General features: G+C 51.3%; 1 protein-coding gene across 2 annotated transcripts in view; it reads right to left on the reverse strand.

Annotated features, from left to right (window-relative positions):
* Window positions 1–14,829, reverse strand: part of ADAMTS2 (ADAM metallopeptidase with thrombospondin type 1 motif 2) — a 251,891-nt gene that overhangs the window by 15,812 nt on the left and 221,250 nt on the right. For both annotated transcript variants that reach the window (XM_033096175.1, XM_033096174.1), the window contains exons 11-14: window positions 12,488–12,633; window positions 8,637–8,812; window positions 7,317–7,450; window positions 456–579 (exon numbers count right to left, since the gene is read on the reverse strand). In XM_033096175.1, coding sequence (XP_032952066.1) covers window positions 456–579; window positions 7,317–7,450; window positions 8,637–8,812; window positions 12,488–12,633 — 580 coding nt within the window. The remainder of the gene's footprint in view (window positions 1–455; window positions 580–7,316; window positions 7,451–8,636; window positions 8,813–12,487; window positions 12,634–14,829) is intronic.

Here is a 14,829-nt window from a genome sequence, read left to right on the forward strand (position 1 = left end):
CCCCGAAGGCAACTCCACAGGCCCGTGTTTCACGGCCCTGACCGCCCACCCAGAGAGGCTGCAGCCTGAACTGACCAGTGCAGGGAAGTCCTGCCAACAGACAGCTGGGGGCAGGGGCAAAGGGGAAGGAACAAGGGACCCACGGCTGCCCTGCAGCCCTAGAGGACAGAAGAGGGGTGCCTTCGGCAGGCCCCTGTCCTCAAATAGACATCTACCCATGCTCTGCACCTGTATTCTGTGCCCTGGCCCTGTGAGCCAGGCCCCTACTCACCCTGTCATCCACCTACCCTGGGGCCTGGCTCAAGCTGTCCTGACTTAGATTCTCCCGCCACCTCACCCTCCAAGACACCCCCAGAATACTCATGAGCCCAGGCAGATCCCCAATGTCGAGTTTGCCCCATGTCCACCCGCCACATGAGTTCAGGTCCCAGGGTCGGAGGGAGGGGCTCACTCACCCAGTTTCTTGGGTGAGCGCGTAAACGTGCCCTTCACCACTTTGCAGTGGGCGTTGTCCCCTCCACACACGCCACACTTGTCCTCTTGCTTGCTGGAGCCGATCACCCCATCACAGCCCACCTTCTGCATGGGGAGAGGGTGCAGTGTCACTTGAGATCCCCTCCACACTCGGGCCCGACCTGTGTCCCAAGGGCGCTGGCACCTGTTCCCCGGGCACCCCAATGCAGGAGAAGGAAACGGCTTCGGAGTACCCCATGTGCCCACTCGAGGGCCAGCCATTCCCCTCACTCATTCACCCCTCTGGACAGTGTAACCTCAGAGGGTTCTGCACAGCCTAAACACGGCACATCCCGAGACTGTCCTGGCTTGGCAAGCTGGCCTCCAAATGAGCATTCCTGTCCCGAGAGCTGTCACTCAGATCTGGCCTCTGCCCCTCCTCCCAGGGCCATGCAACACAGCCTCTGCAGCGGCCCCTCCGGGCCCCCACCCACAGCGTAGGCCTGGATGCCCTAGCCTTCACTTTGCCCCAGGAACACAATGTCCTCTTCAGTCTGTCTTCAGGTGTCTGGACAGGAGATGACAAGAGTTGGTAGAAACTCTTTTGCCTTCATTCTCTCAACAAATCTTCTCAACACCGCCCACTCCAGTAGCGAAAATTATTCCACACCGAGCGGGGATATTCCTTTGCCCAGGGCCACCTAATAGAAGCAGTAATAAATTCAGGCTCTTTTACTCTCTACAGCCCTGGCAGCATGCCATTCCCAGGATCACAGAAGCTCTACAGGAAGAAGCCCTTGCATGTCAATGGCCTGAGACCACTTTCATACCAATATACATACCCACTGCTCTCCTAGCTCAGCAGGGAAAATGACCTCTCCTCTAGCTGTTCTGCTCTCGCTGCCTGTCCTAGAGTGTACCATTGCATCACGTGTTTCCCTCTTTGCCCTGGCTGCCAGGAAGCTCAGAGCCAATTCTCACCTCAAGATCCTCTACCACCACCTCTGGAGAGACCCTCTTGCCCTTCCTTTGCTCTCAGATTTCTAACTTTCGTCTTACAAGGACCTTTCAGTGTAGGGGCTCTAGACCATGAAGAGGCTACAGAGCAGCAGTTCATGCATCATTTCTGAATGTGTGCATAGAAGTTAATAACTTTTGCTATTATTAACCTACATGATCACAAGCCTTTTGAATCATTTTTGGAAGTGAACAGGGTGAAAAACAATAAAATGAACATTTTTATTTTAATAATTTCTGAGGGAAAAAAATTAGCAAAGTAAAGGAACATGATAAAATGGGGGGAAAATTGGTCTTTTAAGGCATAGAAGTCTGAGCTGAAAGCACAACCTGTCACTTCGGCCATACAGTCTTACAGAAACTCAGTTTGTTTCCACGTTTGTAACATGGAGTCAGAGCAGCCCACACTGCCAGGGATATTGTCCGGGAAAGAGGATGTGGTCCTTGTAAATGACCACAGTGAAGGATGGAGGTGAAGCTGAGGAAGAGGAGAAGAGGGGGAGGAGGAGGAGCAGAGAACCCCCTTTCAGGCCAGGGCGGCTGTGATTTATAATAAATACGTAGAGGTCGGACAATTAAGTTCGTGAACTCGTCCTAGAAAAAGTGCTACACACCTCACTGCTGAATATCACTATGATCACCTTTGAAGCACTCCCCTTGGGAAGCTATGCACTGACGCCAGCTCCTAGTCCACCCTTCAAAGCAATTTTGGAACTCTTTTTCTGGAATGGCCATCAGAGCTGTCCTCGTATTACCCTTGATGTCCTGAATGTCATCAAAATGTCTTCCTTTCAATATTTCCTTTAACTTTGGGTAAAGAAAGAAGTCTTTGGGGGCCAGATCAGGTGAGTAGGGAGGGTGTTCCAATACAGTTATTTGTTTACTGGCTAAAAACTCCCTCACAGACAGTGCCGTGTGAGCTGGTGCATTGTTGTGATGCAAGAGCCATGAATTGTTGGCGAAAAGTTCAGGTTATCCAACCTTTTCACACAGCCTTTTCAGCACTTGCAAATAGTAAACTTGGTTAACTGTTTTGTCCAGTTGGTACAAATTCATAATGAATAATCCCTCTGATATTAAAAAAATGTTAGCAACATCATTGCAACAAGTTTGCAAACTTATTTGTCAGAACTCATATGTATTTGGTCTTCATCCATTTCCAGTACAGCTCCTAAAACCCTTGGAATTTTCTGTACTGAGAGTCATAAAGATATCTTTTGTTATATTAATGCCATGGCTTTAGGACACCTAATGATGGGGGCTGGTTGCCAGGAGACCCGATCTTGTGATTGGGCGGTTGGAAATTTCAGTCCCTGACTTCCTGGGAGGGGAGAGGGACTGAGGATTGAATTAATCACCAATCATACTGTAAAAAATAATAATAAATGGAGACACTTTATTATTTTAAGAAAACAAACTCTATTCTATTTATTGTATTACTGTGGGTTTGCCAAAGAAAGAATGAGTGACACAGCTATCCAACAGAATATCTATCTTACCTATCTGTCTATCTATCACCTATCATCTCTCTCTCTCTCTGTCTCAACTGATCTATTGCTCGATCAATAGCTGGATTTACTATAAGCAATCGGCTCACGTGATTATGGAGGCTGAGAAGCCAGGATCCATAAAAGTCAAGACCTGCAATCAGCAAGCCAGAGGCCAGGAGAGCAGACGGTATATAGTTCCAGTCTGCGTCAGAGTCCGAAGGCAAAAGACCCATGTTCAGCTCAAAGACAGTCAGGCAGGCAGAGCTAAATGGAGCCACTTTAAAATGGAGCCAGAGCTGCCATCCCTGCTTGGCTGTCTTATACCTGGAATTATTGGAATGTTAAAATAGGGCAAAATAACCTTTGGATTGGGTCTAAAGTAACACTGTGCCCCAAAGAACTGTTTGTAAAGATAACAAGAAAGCAGTTATTATGACGAGTGGACTGATCACTACTGGGCTGAAAATGAAAAATATTGTTTAGAATTAACATCACTATGTCATCTAAACCAATAGAAATGCCTCCCCTCTATTGATATAATTGTTCCCTTTCCTTTTCTCATAAATACCCATTGCCTTTGTCTCCTAATTGGAACATTATTTGGATTTCTGCCTGAATCAGTGATTCCAGAATAGCTATTCTTGGTCTCAAAGAAATGCTTGGTGCCTCTCACTTTGAAATGCCTTTTATTTTTAGGTTAACAATACTTAGGTAATGAAGCCTCCATAACAACCCAAAAGGGTGGGGTTTGGAGAGTTTCTGGGTTGGTGAACACATGGAGATGCAGGCAGAGTGGTGGGCTGAGAGAGGGCATGGAAGCCCCTCACCCCTTCCCACACTGCCCTGTGCGTCTCTCCCATCTGGCTCTTCCTGAATTACATTCTTTTATAATAAACTGGTGCTCTAGTAAAACATGTTTCTGACTCTGTAAACCGCTCTAGCAAATTAATCAGACCCAACGAGGAGGTCATGGAAACCTCCAATCTATAGGCAGTTTGTCAGACGTACAGGTGACAACCTGGACTTGTGACTGGGGTCTGAAGAGGTGGGGGCCAGTCTTGCAGGGCTGAGCCCTTAACCTGTGGGATCTGATGCTGTCTCTAGGTAGATGGTGTCAGAACTGAGTTGAGTTGTAGGCCTGCTTGGTGCGGGAAACCCACACACTGGAATTGGGTGCCGAATGTCACTGGTACACTTCCCTGGGAGAAGGGTTGCTCCAACCTCTCAACTGAGGGGCCTTAAAGCTCAGGCTTCCTACAGAATAACCAGGAGGGCAAAGCCTCAGAGCTGTGGAGGCAGGTGGCTGCCAGCACAGATGTGCACAGGTGCCAGGGAAGGTGCTCTCCCCGACTCTGGAGCCCAACCTGACAGAAGTTGGCCCAGGGATCATGTGCGTTAATAGAGAACCAGCTCTTAGGACTTCCTCATCCACTCATGTGTTCATCTAAACAGGCTTGCACTAACTGGAAATTCAGCTATGTAGTTGGAAGACAAGAAGGATGCCCGGATAAAGAGAAAATGAAACATATGTTTGAAAACAGTTGCTGTAATTGAGCTTTTGTTCTGTAAGTCACAGAAGGTTAACAAAAGGAAAATAAAGTAAATTAACTAGTTAACCTGTCAAACCTTGAAAGATAATAAAATGGCCAATCACCATTTCTCCTCTATTCCAAGACACATTCTTTTTTTTCATCTTTTGCTATTTCTGAAATCAGGACGTGTCTAATAATCACAGTCGAAAGAAAAGACCCTGCCTACCACCCAGACGAGTGTTTGACACAGGGATTTTTTTGTCTGGGCAGTTGCTGGCCAGCTCATCTCAGGTGGTGCGACCGTCCAGGCCCAGGCAGGCACCATCCCTGGCTCAGGGAACATCTAATTTTGGCAAGCATCTACAGATATTCAAGAGACACTGTCTAATATCCAGCGGCCTGTAACTGAACTAGGGGGAAATGATACTAAGACTTTAACCAAATCCAAGAGGCCAGTGAAGCACAGGGTCCTTCTACTGGCCTGAAATCTCACTTTAGATTGTAAAGGGATTAATGGGCCAATGATAGGTCAGGCTGGGGACGGCCACGTGTCCCTGAGTGGCTCTGCATGGCTGCTGTGGGCCGCCCCCAGCAGCCACAGGAGGCTGACGGCTTGATTCCATGTCTGCTGAAGCCGCGATAGTAGTGATGGCAGTGCCTGTCTCATGGGGTGGGGCATACAGCTAGGGAGGGGCTGCTTGCCTCCCTTCAGATCTGTTTTGAAATCCTATTGGTGAGTTATTAGATCAGGAAATATGCCAGCTTATTTCAATTTCTCCCTTTTTCACAGCCATTTTTAGAGGACACATTTGGTAGCATGTTATTAAGGTAGTAAACTGTGCCTTTTATTAAAACAAAATGACCCTGTGAGCCTCATTTAATTCTTGGTTCTCTTTTGATTCCCAGCGGTGTATGTACGCTATGTGTGCACACATCTTTCATTCTCCTGACACGCCTTTCGCTGTCATTTCACTTTAAACCTTCCTGAGTCGTTGTGCTTTGATAGTCTCTTAACTGACAGCATGCACTTGGATCCTATTTTTTTTCATCCAGTATTAGATTCTTTTAAAATAAGAGTTTCATATTCACCTGCAGTGTTACAACTCACATAGTTCATCTTACCACTACCCTTGTCTTTTGTGTGTTTTCGATCTTTCTGTCTACTCTGTTTTCTAACTTTTGCCATATGATCAGATATAAATGCAAATATATATTTTTTTCTAATTATGCAAAAATCTATCATCTTGCTGTTACCATTCAAAATCACCATTAATTAATGGCACACTTAACCTGTTCAATTGTCAATGTCAAGAGTGAAGCTCTAAGCCGCTCCCACCAAGATGGTGAATTAGTGCTCCAACTTCTCCGTTATGTTTGCAACCATATTCATAGCTGCCATTTAAAGCTCCTTCTACTACTAAATGTTTCCCAAATTTACTTCCTGTATTAGTCATGCTTTTTAAAATTTATGTGTCTTCTGATGTCCCAAGACAAGCCAGTTCTGAGAGACGGCCGAGGGCTAGGCTGGGACCATGCCTTTCAGGCACAAACCAGCCAATCCCGCTGCCTCCTGCTTTATCTCTCACATATCAGAAGTGTATTCCCCCTGCTGGAATCGTCCCAGGGCCAGGCAGCAGGCATCTAGAGAGCACCCCGATAGCTGAAACCTGCTAGAATTACTCAGACTGGCCAGTCCTAAACTGTTTCCCCTGCTCTGCCTTGCCGTTCCCATGGAAACCCCAATAAACGCTCTGGCCTAGGCTTTCTTTGTTCCTTTCCGCCTCCGGGCCAAACCCGGTGCTTCCCCACGTGGCCCTGCATGGCCTGGCATGCCCTTCTCTCGGGAAATGTAGGTAATAAAATCTTCAATGGCATTGGCCTCTCTGTGGCATCACTCAGTCACCTCCATAAATCAAACCCCTGCGGGTACAGAAGAAACACAGCTGTCTTTGTTTCTGGGGATTTGGTTTCACTGTCTGAGCAGACTGTGTGGCCCGGCCTCCCTGGGAGGCTCAAGCTGAACCAGCGTCCCCCTACCCCTGCCCCTGCATCTTGGAGGGGCCTCCTTTACCTTGGGCTGCAGTCCCACATGAGTGGACAGAAGCCCAGAGCTGTCTATAGCTGCCCCGCACCCCACCTCCTTGTTCTTGCAGCCTCACTCCCTCCTCCAGGGATGCCCGCGGCATTCTGCCAGGCTCTCTGCAGAGACTTCCAGAGGAGAGCCAGCCTCAGTGACACCTACAATGAGTCTTGTCTCCACAAACTACAGAGGCTTCCAGTTGTTTCTAGGGAGTCTGGCAGGGGACAAGTCTGTGTTCACATTACTATTGTATCCTGAGGTTACCCCACAGTTGTTCTTGTGTCAGCCTAAGACTGAAGCCAAGGACATAACGCCAGAAAACACAGCAGGCATTTCTACAAAGAGCTAAACCAACGAGACCCTTGGTGGCCTGATCAAGAGTAAGCTATCTAGTGCCCAACGGGGTGCAAGAATGTGGCAGTGCCTCAAAGGGGGTCACCTGAGGACCATGTGCATCGGAATCACCTGGGGAGCTTGTAAAACTCATGCTCCTGGGCCCCAGCCTGCTCCTAGGAGTCAGGATCTCTCAGGAGTAGCCCCAAGCTCCCTGGTGGCTCCGAGGTACACTCCAGGCTGCGAGCCCCTGGCACAGGGGAGGATGGACCACCATTTGCTGAGAGGCTGCCCTGCTCCAGGGGCTGTTTCTGACATTGCATGCTTAACCTCAATGAGTCCTTGTGACAACCCCAGGAAGCTGCGACCCTGAGACCACCCCCACCCTCACGCTGGCCTCATGGCACTCACCCTGCAGTCCCCGCGCACACAGAGGCTGAAGGCGTCCTTGTAGGAACAGCGCGTCCCGTCATGCACCATGCGCTTCATGGACACCACCTCCCCGGTTTCCTTGGACTGGCAATAGAGGTGGCACCTCTCCTTGGCTGGAAGCGAGGCAGCAGGGTGTTGGCAAAGTGTGCTGGCTGCACCGCTCACCTCCGTTCCCATGTCCATTCAAGAGAAAATCCCAGGAGGGTCTTCTGAGAATTCACCCCCCCACATGCACCTGCCCTGGGGCAGGAAAGGGAAAGGTGCCAGGAGACTGCAACCCCCTTCGTGTCTCTGTCTCACGCCTTTGACCCTGGGGTACTGGACTTAGGAAGCACTTCTACTAGCTGCGCCAAGCTATTGTTGGAGCAGCCTGGGTCTCTGGCCCCGAAGGCCCCACCAAGAGACCCCAAAATGTGGGGGAAGGTAACTAGCTGTTTGCCAGCTCTCCACCTAAAGACCTGCTTCAGTCAGCCTTCTCTGAAACCCCAAATAAAGCCAGACGCCCCTTGATTCATTCTCAGGTTCCTGGCACCTTCCCTTATCTGCATTTCTCTCAGAAGTCACTAAAACACTGGGTCATTATTTGATGGCTATCTACCCTGCCCCTCAGGTTGCAGCCTGTCTGCTCTGGCACCCCTTCCTGGATGATGGAGACTTCCTGGATGATGGAGACACACCCGGATGATAGGCCCTCCCTGCCTATGCCTGGGAGGAACAGAAACTGTATGTTTAAAATTCCATCATGGGGGGAAGGGGACCCAAATGGAATACAAACATTATCGTTCCTGAAGCTACCAAACTTTTCAGTTCTTAGAAGCCAATAAATGCCTTTTAATGCGTAAAGCATTCCGAGTCATGTTTTCTGACACTTGAAACTGAGTTTTGACTGAAAGAACAGAAGGCTAGAGGTAACCTGGTTCCTTGGCAGGGTCCGCCCAGCTTGGTCTCCACCCCCATTCCTGAGTGGGCCTCACAGCACAACTCCAGCCTCGTCCACCAGGTGGCGACAGCAAGAGCCGGGCACTCGCTGCGCCTCCTCCCCCTCCCCCTCCCCTCCCCCCTGCATCCTTAGCCAGGCCGGTTTCTGACTCCTATGGGACTGCTGTCCTGCCTGGAGCCCCCAGCCTCTGCCCGGGAGTGGCCCTGGCAGCCACACCGCCAGGGTGGTCTCTGCTGGCAGCCCTAGAGGCGGCCGGCAGCCTTGCTCACGCAGCCTTAGCGGCACCAGACGAAGCAAGCCCCAGTCCGCCCTTCCGCCCTGTCCGCTGGGCTCACTGGTCCCTCCACTCAGAGGCTCACCATCCCGGTGCTCGTGGGGCAGCCAGTGGTGCTGGGCGTCGCCATGCTCGAAGTACAGGTCCCACTGCCGGCACTGCTCCTCGCGGAAGTCGGCCAGGCTGTCAGGGCAGTCCTGGGAGTTGCAGAGCTGGAAATCATAGCCCAGGCCTGAGCAGGTGCGGCCCCCGTTGGCCGGGCTGCAGGACAGAGGAAAGAACTTACAGGAAGAGGCCAGCACTCAGGGCGCTACTTGTGGGATGTGGGGGAGCCCCGAGTCTCACGTGTCGCGGGCAGCTCTGCTGAGCGAAGGGACTCAGCGCTTCCTGGTCGCAGCCACAGGACCCGGGCAGTCCCCGGGCCTCCTGGCCCCAGCACACTAAGCACAGAGGACTGGTAACCTCCCTCGGGGCCCCGCGGTGAGTTTCCTCTACATCCGGGGTCTCGGCCTGAACCTGACCCACGGGGAACTCAAAACGCAATTCTGAAATGGCGGAATCCCGCTGCACAGGATCTTCACCAGCGCAGGCACACAGTGGACGCTCTGTCCACCTTCCTCCACCTCAGAGAATTTGGGCTGCGTTTCTGTAATTCCTTCACTTCGCTGAGAACAGCACTGGCCCATAAAGCACTAGCCCCACAGAAAAGGCACCAGCAGTGGGCTGGCAGGTGCATCTGCAGGGGGGCAGGGCGAATAGGGTGTGGCAGGCCAGCACCTGGGAGGGGCTGGGGGGCCTCAGTGCCACCATCAGCCAGGAGTGGCAGATCCACGCTATACGCGGTCCCACCTGAGACTTGATCAAAAGCCGTGCTCTGCCTGTGATGAAGGGTGGTAACTGCTGTTGCAGGATGGTAGAAAGGACCAGAAAGGAGCTGGCCTCCATGAGGCCCTTCACACCCAAGGGGCCTCAGTGTTTGATGGGAGACTGAAAGAAAGGGCAATTCTGAGATTGATACCAGGGTCACTGATGGGACCATAGACCAATGACGACACCAACAAGGGTGTCAGCAGAAACGGGTACAGGTGTGTGGAGCCTGGGGCATTGGGGCAGTCACCAGGGGAGACAGCAGGAAGGGCTGGGCTTTCACCGGAGCTCCTGGCCAGCTCAGGCAGGAAGCATACTGATTGGAACTGAAATCAATGTAACTAACTTCAAAACAGATGTGAGCTGGAGAATTTGGGGTAGGGGAGAGCAAGTGAAGAGCTGGAGACTGGCTTATTTGGAGTTTCTCAATCACAAGAGTGGGGGCAATGAGGAACACAGTGGGAATTCAATCCTGCAAGCAGGGTCCAGCTAGGGGACTGCACAGGCATCTGTCTGCACACTTGTCCCAGTATTATGGGGAAGCTGCGGACTAGCACAGGGTGTAATAACTCAGATGAGATAGCGTGAGGTCCAGTGGGCATCTCCTGGGGACTGAGGGAAAGGGGCAGCCCGTGGGCCACTTGCATTGCTGACCAAGGCTGTGCGAGCCTGTGAGCTCAGACATGCTTGGGCCCTACAGCGGCGTGTCTCCCACTGAGGTGGGTGAGGCTGGCATAAATAAACAGTTGTCACAGCTCCATGCCGCTGCATCCACACTGTCTGACAGTCACTGAGGCCGAGAGAAAGCAGCACTGGGCAGGGGTTGGCTAGTCTCTGGGACTGACAGCTTTTGTGAACGGAAGGGCTCACAGGCTGTCTTGACAACTTTGCTCCTGTCACTGCTGCCCCTGTCCTCTGCTGCCAGCACGGAGGCTGGGCCAGCTGCAGGGGTAAAATCCTTTGAGTGTGCAGGTGAGAAGGGACAGAACGTGGACCTCCCCACTCTGGGACTGCATGAGCTGCCCCAGGGCTAGGCCAGAGGGATGAGTCCCCTGGAACCCAAGAGCCCAAGAGCCCAGCATCAGGGAGGGTGAGGGCTTGGACGCTTGCAGTGGGCGGGAAAGTCAGGCCAGACCTGCTCTCCCAACTGCTACCCTGGGCCTGAGTTACTCCATCAGCACAGGAAGAGGCAGCTGAGACTAATCACACTTACTGAGCACTTGCTGCATGCCCAGGCACTGCGCCCCAGGACGAGAACCCCACAGTCCTCGCCCAGCACCCTGTAGCCTCTGCAGTTCTAACTTCCTGTCTGGGCAATCTCATCCTGAGGCAAGCGCAATAGCCCAGGGTTGCTTGAGGGGAGTCAGGTGCAGGGCACTTTGGACCTGCTTCCTGCCCCTGCTCCTGGCTGGTGCAGTGGCCTGGAGCCTTGGGCAGGAGGCAGACAGAAGTGGGAGGACTGCAGGCGAGTTGAGGTGGCTGGCACCAGGCCTGTGTGCCCCACTGCTGGAGCCCAGGACACTAATTCCTTCCCAGTCAACATGGACTTGACCCCTCTCCCTAGAGCTGGGATTGCTAAACCCCTCTGGCTCTCCAGTGGCCAGCTGAAGGCCTAGCCAGAGAAGATGCAGCAGGCTAGCTGAGCAGAACATGGATTCCAGCCAGTCTGGATGGGCCCCAGAAACTTGCAGGGCTTAAATTTGGGGGTCACAGGCACCCCTGAGAAGTTGATGTGAAGCTAGAGACCTGCTCCCTCAGAAAAATGCACATGCACAGAAAGTCACGTACAATACCTGCTGAGGCCACATATCTGTTGGGGCCCACAGAAGGGTGATGAGCCTGGACTGAGGTTCAAGGGTTAGGTCCCCAACCCTAACATCTAAGGCGTCCAGGTGGGTGGAGGAGTGAAGATGGCTGGGTGGGGCTGCCCACGAACAGGGTAGCCTGAGTTGCCCACAAGCCTATATGTAGGTCTGGCATTGCTATGGTGCCCAATTTGGAAGCTGGAAATCTAGTTTGTTTTTTATATGTGAAATTCCAGATTTTTAATATTTTCATGTAAAGTAAAATCTTTAAAACACTGGACAGGCCAAAGAAAGACAAAAGCCACATGTCTCCTGGCAACTGAGGGGCCTCTAAGGGGCAGGTGGAAGTCCAGTGAGCTGGTATCTGTGGGAGTTTCTTCCTGCATGCCAGGCTCCCTTCACATTAGGGTACCTGCACCCACAATAACCCCAAGGGCAGGCTGCTGCGTGGGGGTGCTAACTAACTTGCCCTTAATCACATGGGGCTGCAGGGGCCGCTCTTCCCTCTTCGTGGGCACTGCACTGGGCAAGGCCCAGGCCGAGGGTTCAGGCAGGAGCACTGGCCTGGGCGTGAATAAGGAAGTGGCTGTGGGCTGAGGAGGGGCATGAACCAGAGAGATTTTTATAAGGTGGGGTGGGTGGGGGGAAATGAGAGGGAAACGAAGGGGTAGGGACGACAGCACAGCAGACCCCATGCATAGGAAACAGGAGGGGGAGCATGGTTAGAGGTAGGAGTCCGGTGGGCACGGGAGCAGCCTCTCCAGGCTGTCTCTCCCCTGGGCAGCTGGGCATAGGTGGCGTGTCACTGACCCTGCCCCTCTGCCTGATTGCAAACAGCTGCTTTCCTGCTCAGGTTCCTGGCATCCTGGGGCCCAAGACAGTCCTCCTCCTCCTTATTCCCAATTCCTGGTGTCTGTTCCACCTTCTATCCTCAATGATTCGACCAAAAAGGGCAGAGTAAGCCAGTGTCTAAAGGAGGGTGCAGGCCTAGTGGGGGAATGGCCCAGGCCAGCAGGTCAAGAGACCAAGTTTCCAGGTCTCCAGGGCCAGCCCTGCCCTGAGCAAGGTGTGTGACCTGGGCCATGAGCCTTCCCTCTCTGAGTCTCAGCTTTGTCCCAGGGAGGGTGAGGAGGGGACAAGGCTGCCTGCCCTTGTGACCTCTCCAGAACCGTTGTAGAGCCACAGGGACCTTGCAGGATAGCGAGGGGCCTCAGGGATGGCAGCTGCCACCCAGGAAGGCTGGGAAACATCAGGACCAACTCACTGTGGGTTGTCGCACTGGCGGGTCCTGAACTTGACCCCTGTGCCACAGGTGCGTGAGCAGGAGCCGAATGGACTCCAGGCACCCCAGTTGCCGTCCCGTTTGAGGATGTCAGGTGTCAGCCAGATGCAGTGTCCTTTAAAGCAGTGCTGAAAGACAGAAGGTCACTTCCTTGACCAATCATTCACAAGTCCCCCACCCCTTTCATCCTGCAGTGCTCATGAGGACTGACTGGCCCTGGAGACACAGGGAGAGGACGTCCTACTCACCCCTGGAGGCTCCACGCCCCTTGGGAGGCCTAGTGAGGTCTTGCTTCCCTCCCGCCCCCCCAGCTATTCCAACTACCATCCTGGCCCCCCTACGTCCTCCACACCTTGTCCTGCCTACTCTGCCTTCACCACGTCTCCAGGGTGAAGCCACTGGTGTGCCCATACAGGGAACACTCAAAAAGATGCAAGCGGCACATCAAGCCAGTGACCCCAGAGACATCTAAGAGCTACTTGTTTAGGTAAAAAAGCCGATTTAAAGAAAATATGGAAATGAAGGTCAGGAGGTGGTAAAAAAATCCGTGAATATTGGGATTAGAACATTGGAGAGCAGGGAACACAATTCTACAACTTGACTCTGATCACACGGCTCCCCTTCCTCCCACAGGGAGGAAATTTACACAATTTAGTGGCCCATTTTAAGAAGACTACAAAATTAAAAATACTAAATTAGGTATAAAGTGGAATCTTGATTTAGAATAAGAAAATGCATCACAAGAAAATAAAAAATTTAAAAACTGACCAATACCACAAACAATCAAAAGCAGAGAACAATGACTTTTCAAATGAATTGACTGACACAAGTTTCCCTGCAATTCTCACTGCATATACTCTTTAATCTGCTCTTCATATGACAACAATTTTGTAGTGTTGTTTCCCATAGAGAGAACAGAAAGATAGCACAGTCATTCCTCAGCAAACTTTTCCTGTAAGGGCCAGAGAGTAACTAGCACAGACTTTGCAAGCTACGTAGATCTCTGTTGATCCTACTTAACTCTGCCATTAGAGCATGAAAGTGGCTACAGACAACATATAAATGAATGTAGATGACTGTGTTCCAATAAAAGTTTGTTTGCAAAAACAGATAGTAAATGAAAACTTCTAGAATGGAGTTACAAGGAGCTTGGTGAACTTTTTCCTCAGTAAAACAACCATTTAATTGACGAAAAGTACTTTTTAAAAACAACCATATAAAGTTTTTGGAAATTGTCCTAAAGTCAATACAATAAATGGAGAAACATTAATTCAAGAAAGCCTGCTAAATCTTGTAAGAACAGTGGAAGTCTATGGCATTTGAGCCACAACCCTCTCCAGTCCTTCCTCAGCTCAGTGTGATGGAATCTTTACTGCCTAGAAGACGGAGCTCCCTCTCCGCTCAGCAACTAGGCTAGGGTTACAGTTTCACCCTGGGAAAGGCAGGCCACTGGCATCTCTAATACATCCCAACTCTGTGTTACCGACCGTCTGTCCCAGGTAGGATTTGCCAAGAGGATTGGGGCACCATGTTCCACTCAGTCCCTATTCCCACAGTGGAGGTTGTACCCCAGGTATGGCAGGCCAAGAATACTGGACTCCGATTGCCCCTTCCCCCAGCTTGCTTGTACAGCAGAGGTTCCATGCTGAAAGGGGCAAGCCAATAAAACTAGGGGTTACCATCCCTATCCAGTGACTGACTTGTAGACCAGGAGTGTCACTGGGAGAAGTGGGCCACCCTGCCCCTAGCTCCAGCGTAGTGGTGTAGTGGTCTTCCCAGGGGGAAAAGCAAAACAAAGAGCTACATAGTTCTCTCTAAGGGAACTGACTTTTTTTGGAACAGAGCATGAGAAAATTTATGCCTAAGGGCATTTTCAAAAACAATAGAAATTTGGGTAGTGAGCGATTAAGAGGAGGCCAGTAGCTCAACGATTCTAGTAGCAACAAATAAAATAGTAAACCAAACAGAACTGTAACAGAGAGAAGCAGGAAAAAGACAGCTAAGAGCCCTCCAGGGGTCTGAGCAAGCCTCAAAGACTGGCAACAACCTGCCTCTGTGAAGAGTCCAGAATTTAACTGGGTCATAGCGTAGACAAGTCATACCCCAGGGCATTATCAAAAACAATGCAGCAATCAGAAAGTAGCTAGTGAAAGCTAACAGTTGGGTGTTATACCAATACAGGCAGAACAGCCAGAAACTTAATGGAAAGATCAGAAAAGGAGACAGAGAGAGCCTGGCTAGTCCCATTTTGGGGGGTGGGGAGTGGGGGGAGGGGCACTTGTGTGATCAGAGTGACTATTCAGAAGCTCAAGGCTGTGACCTCT

The sequence above is a fragment of the Rhinolophus ferrumequinum genome, chromosome 24 (genome assembly GCF_004115265.2).
Source record: "Rhinolophus ferrumequinum isolate MPI-CBG mRhiFer1 chromosome 24, mRhiFer1_v1.p, whole genome shotgun sequence".
In the NCBI taxonomy this organism is placed as follows: domain Eukaryota; kingdom Metazoa; phylum Chordata; class Mammalia; order Chiroptera; family Rhinolophidae; genus Rhinolophus; species Rhinolophus ferrumequinum.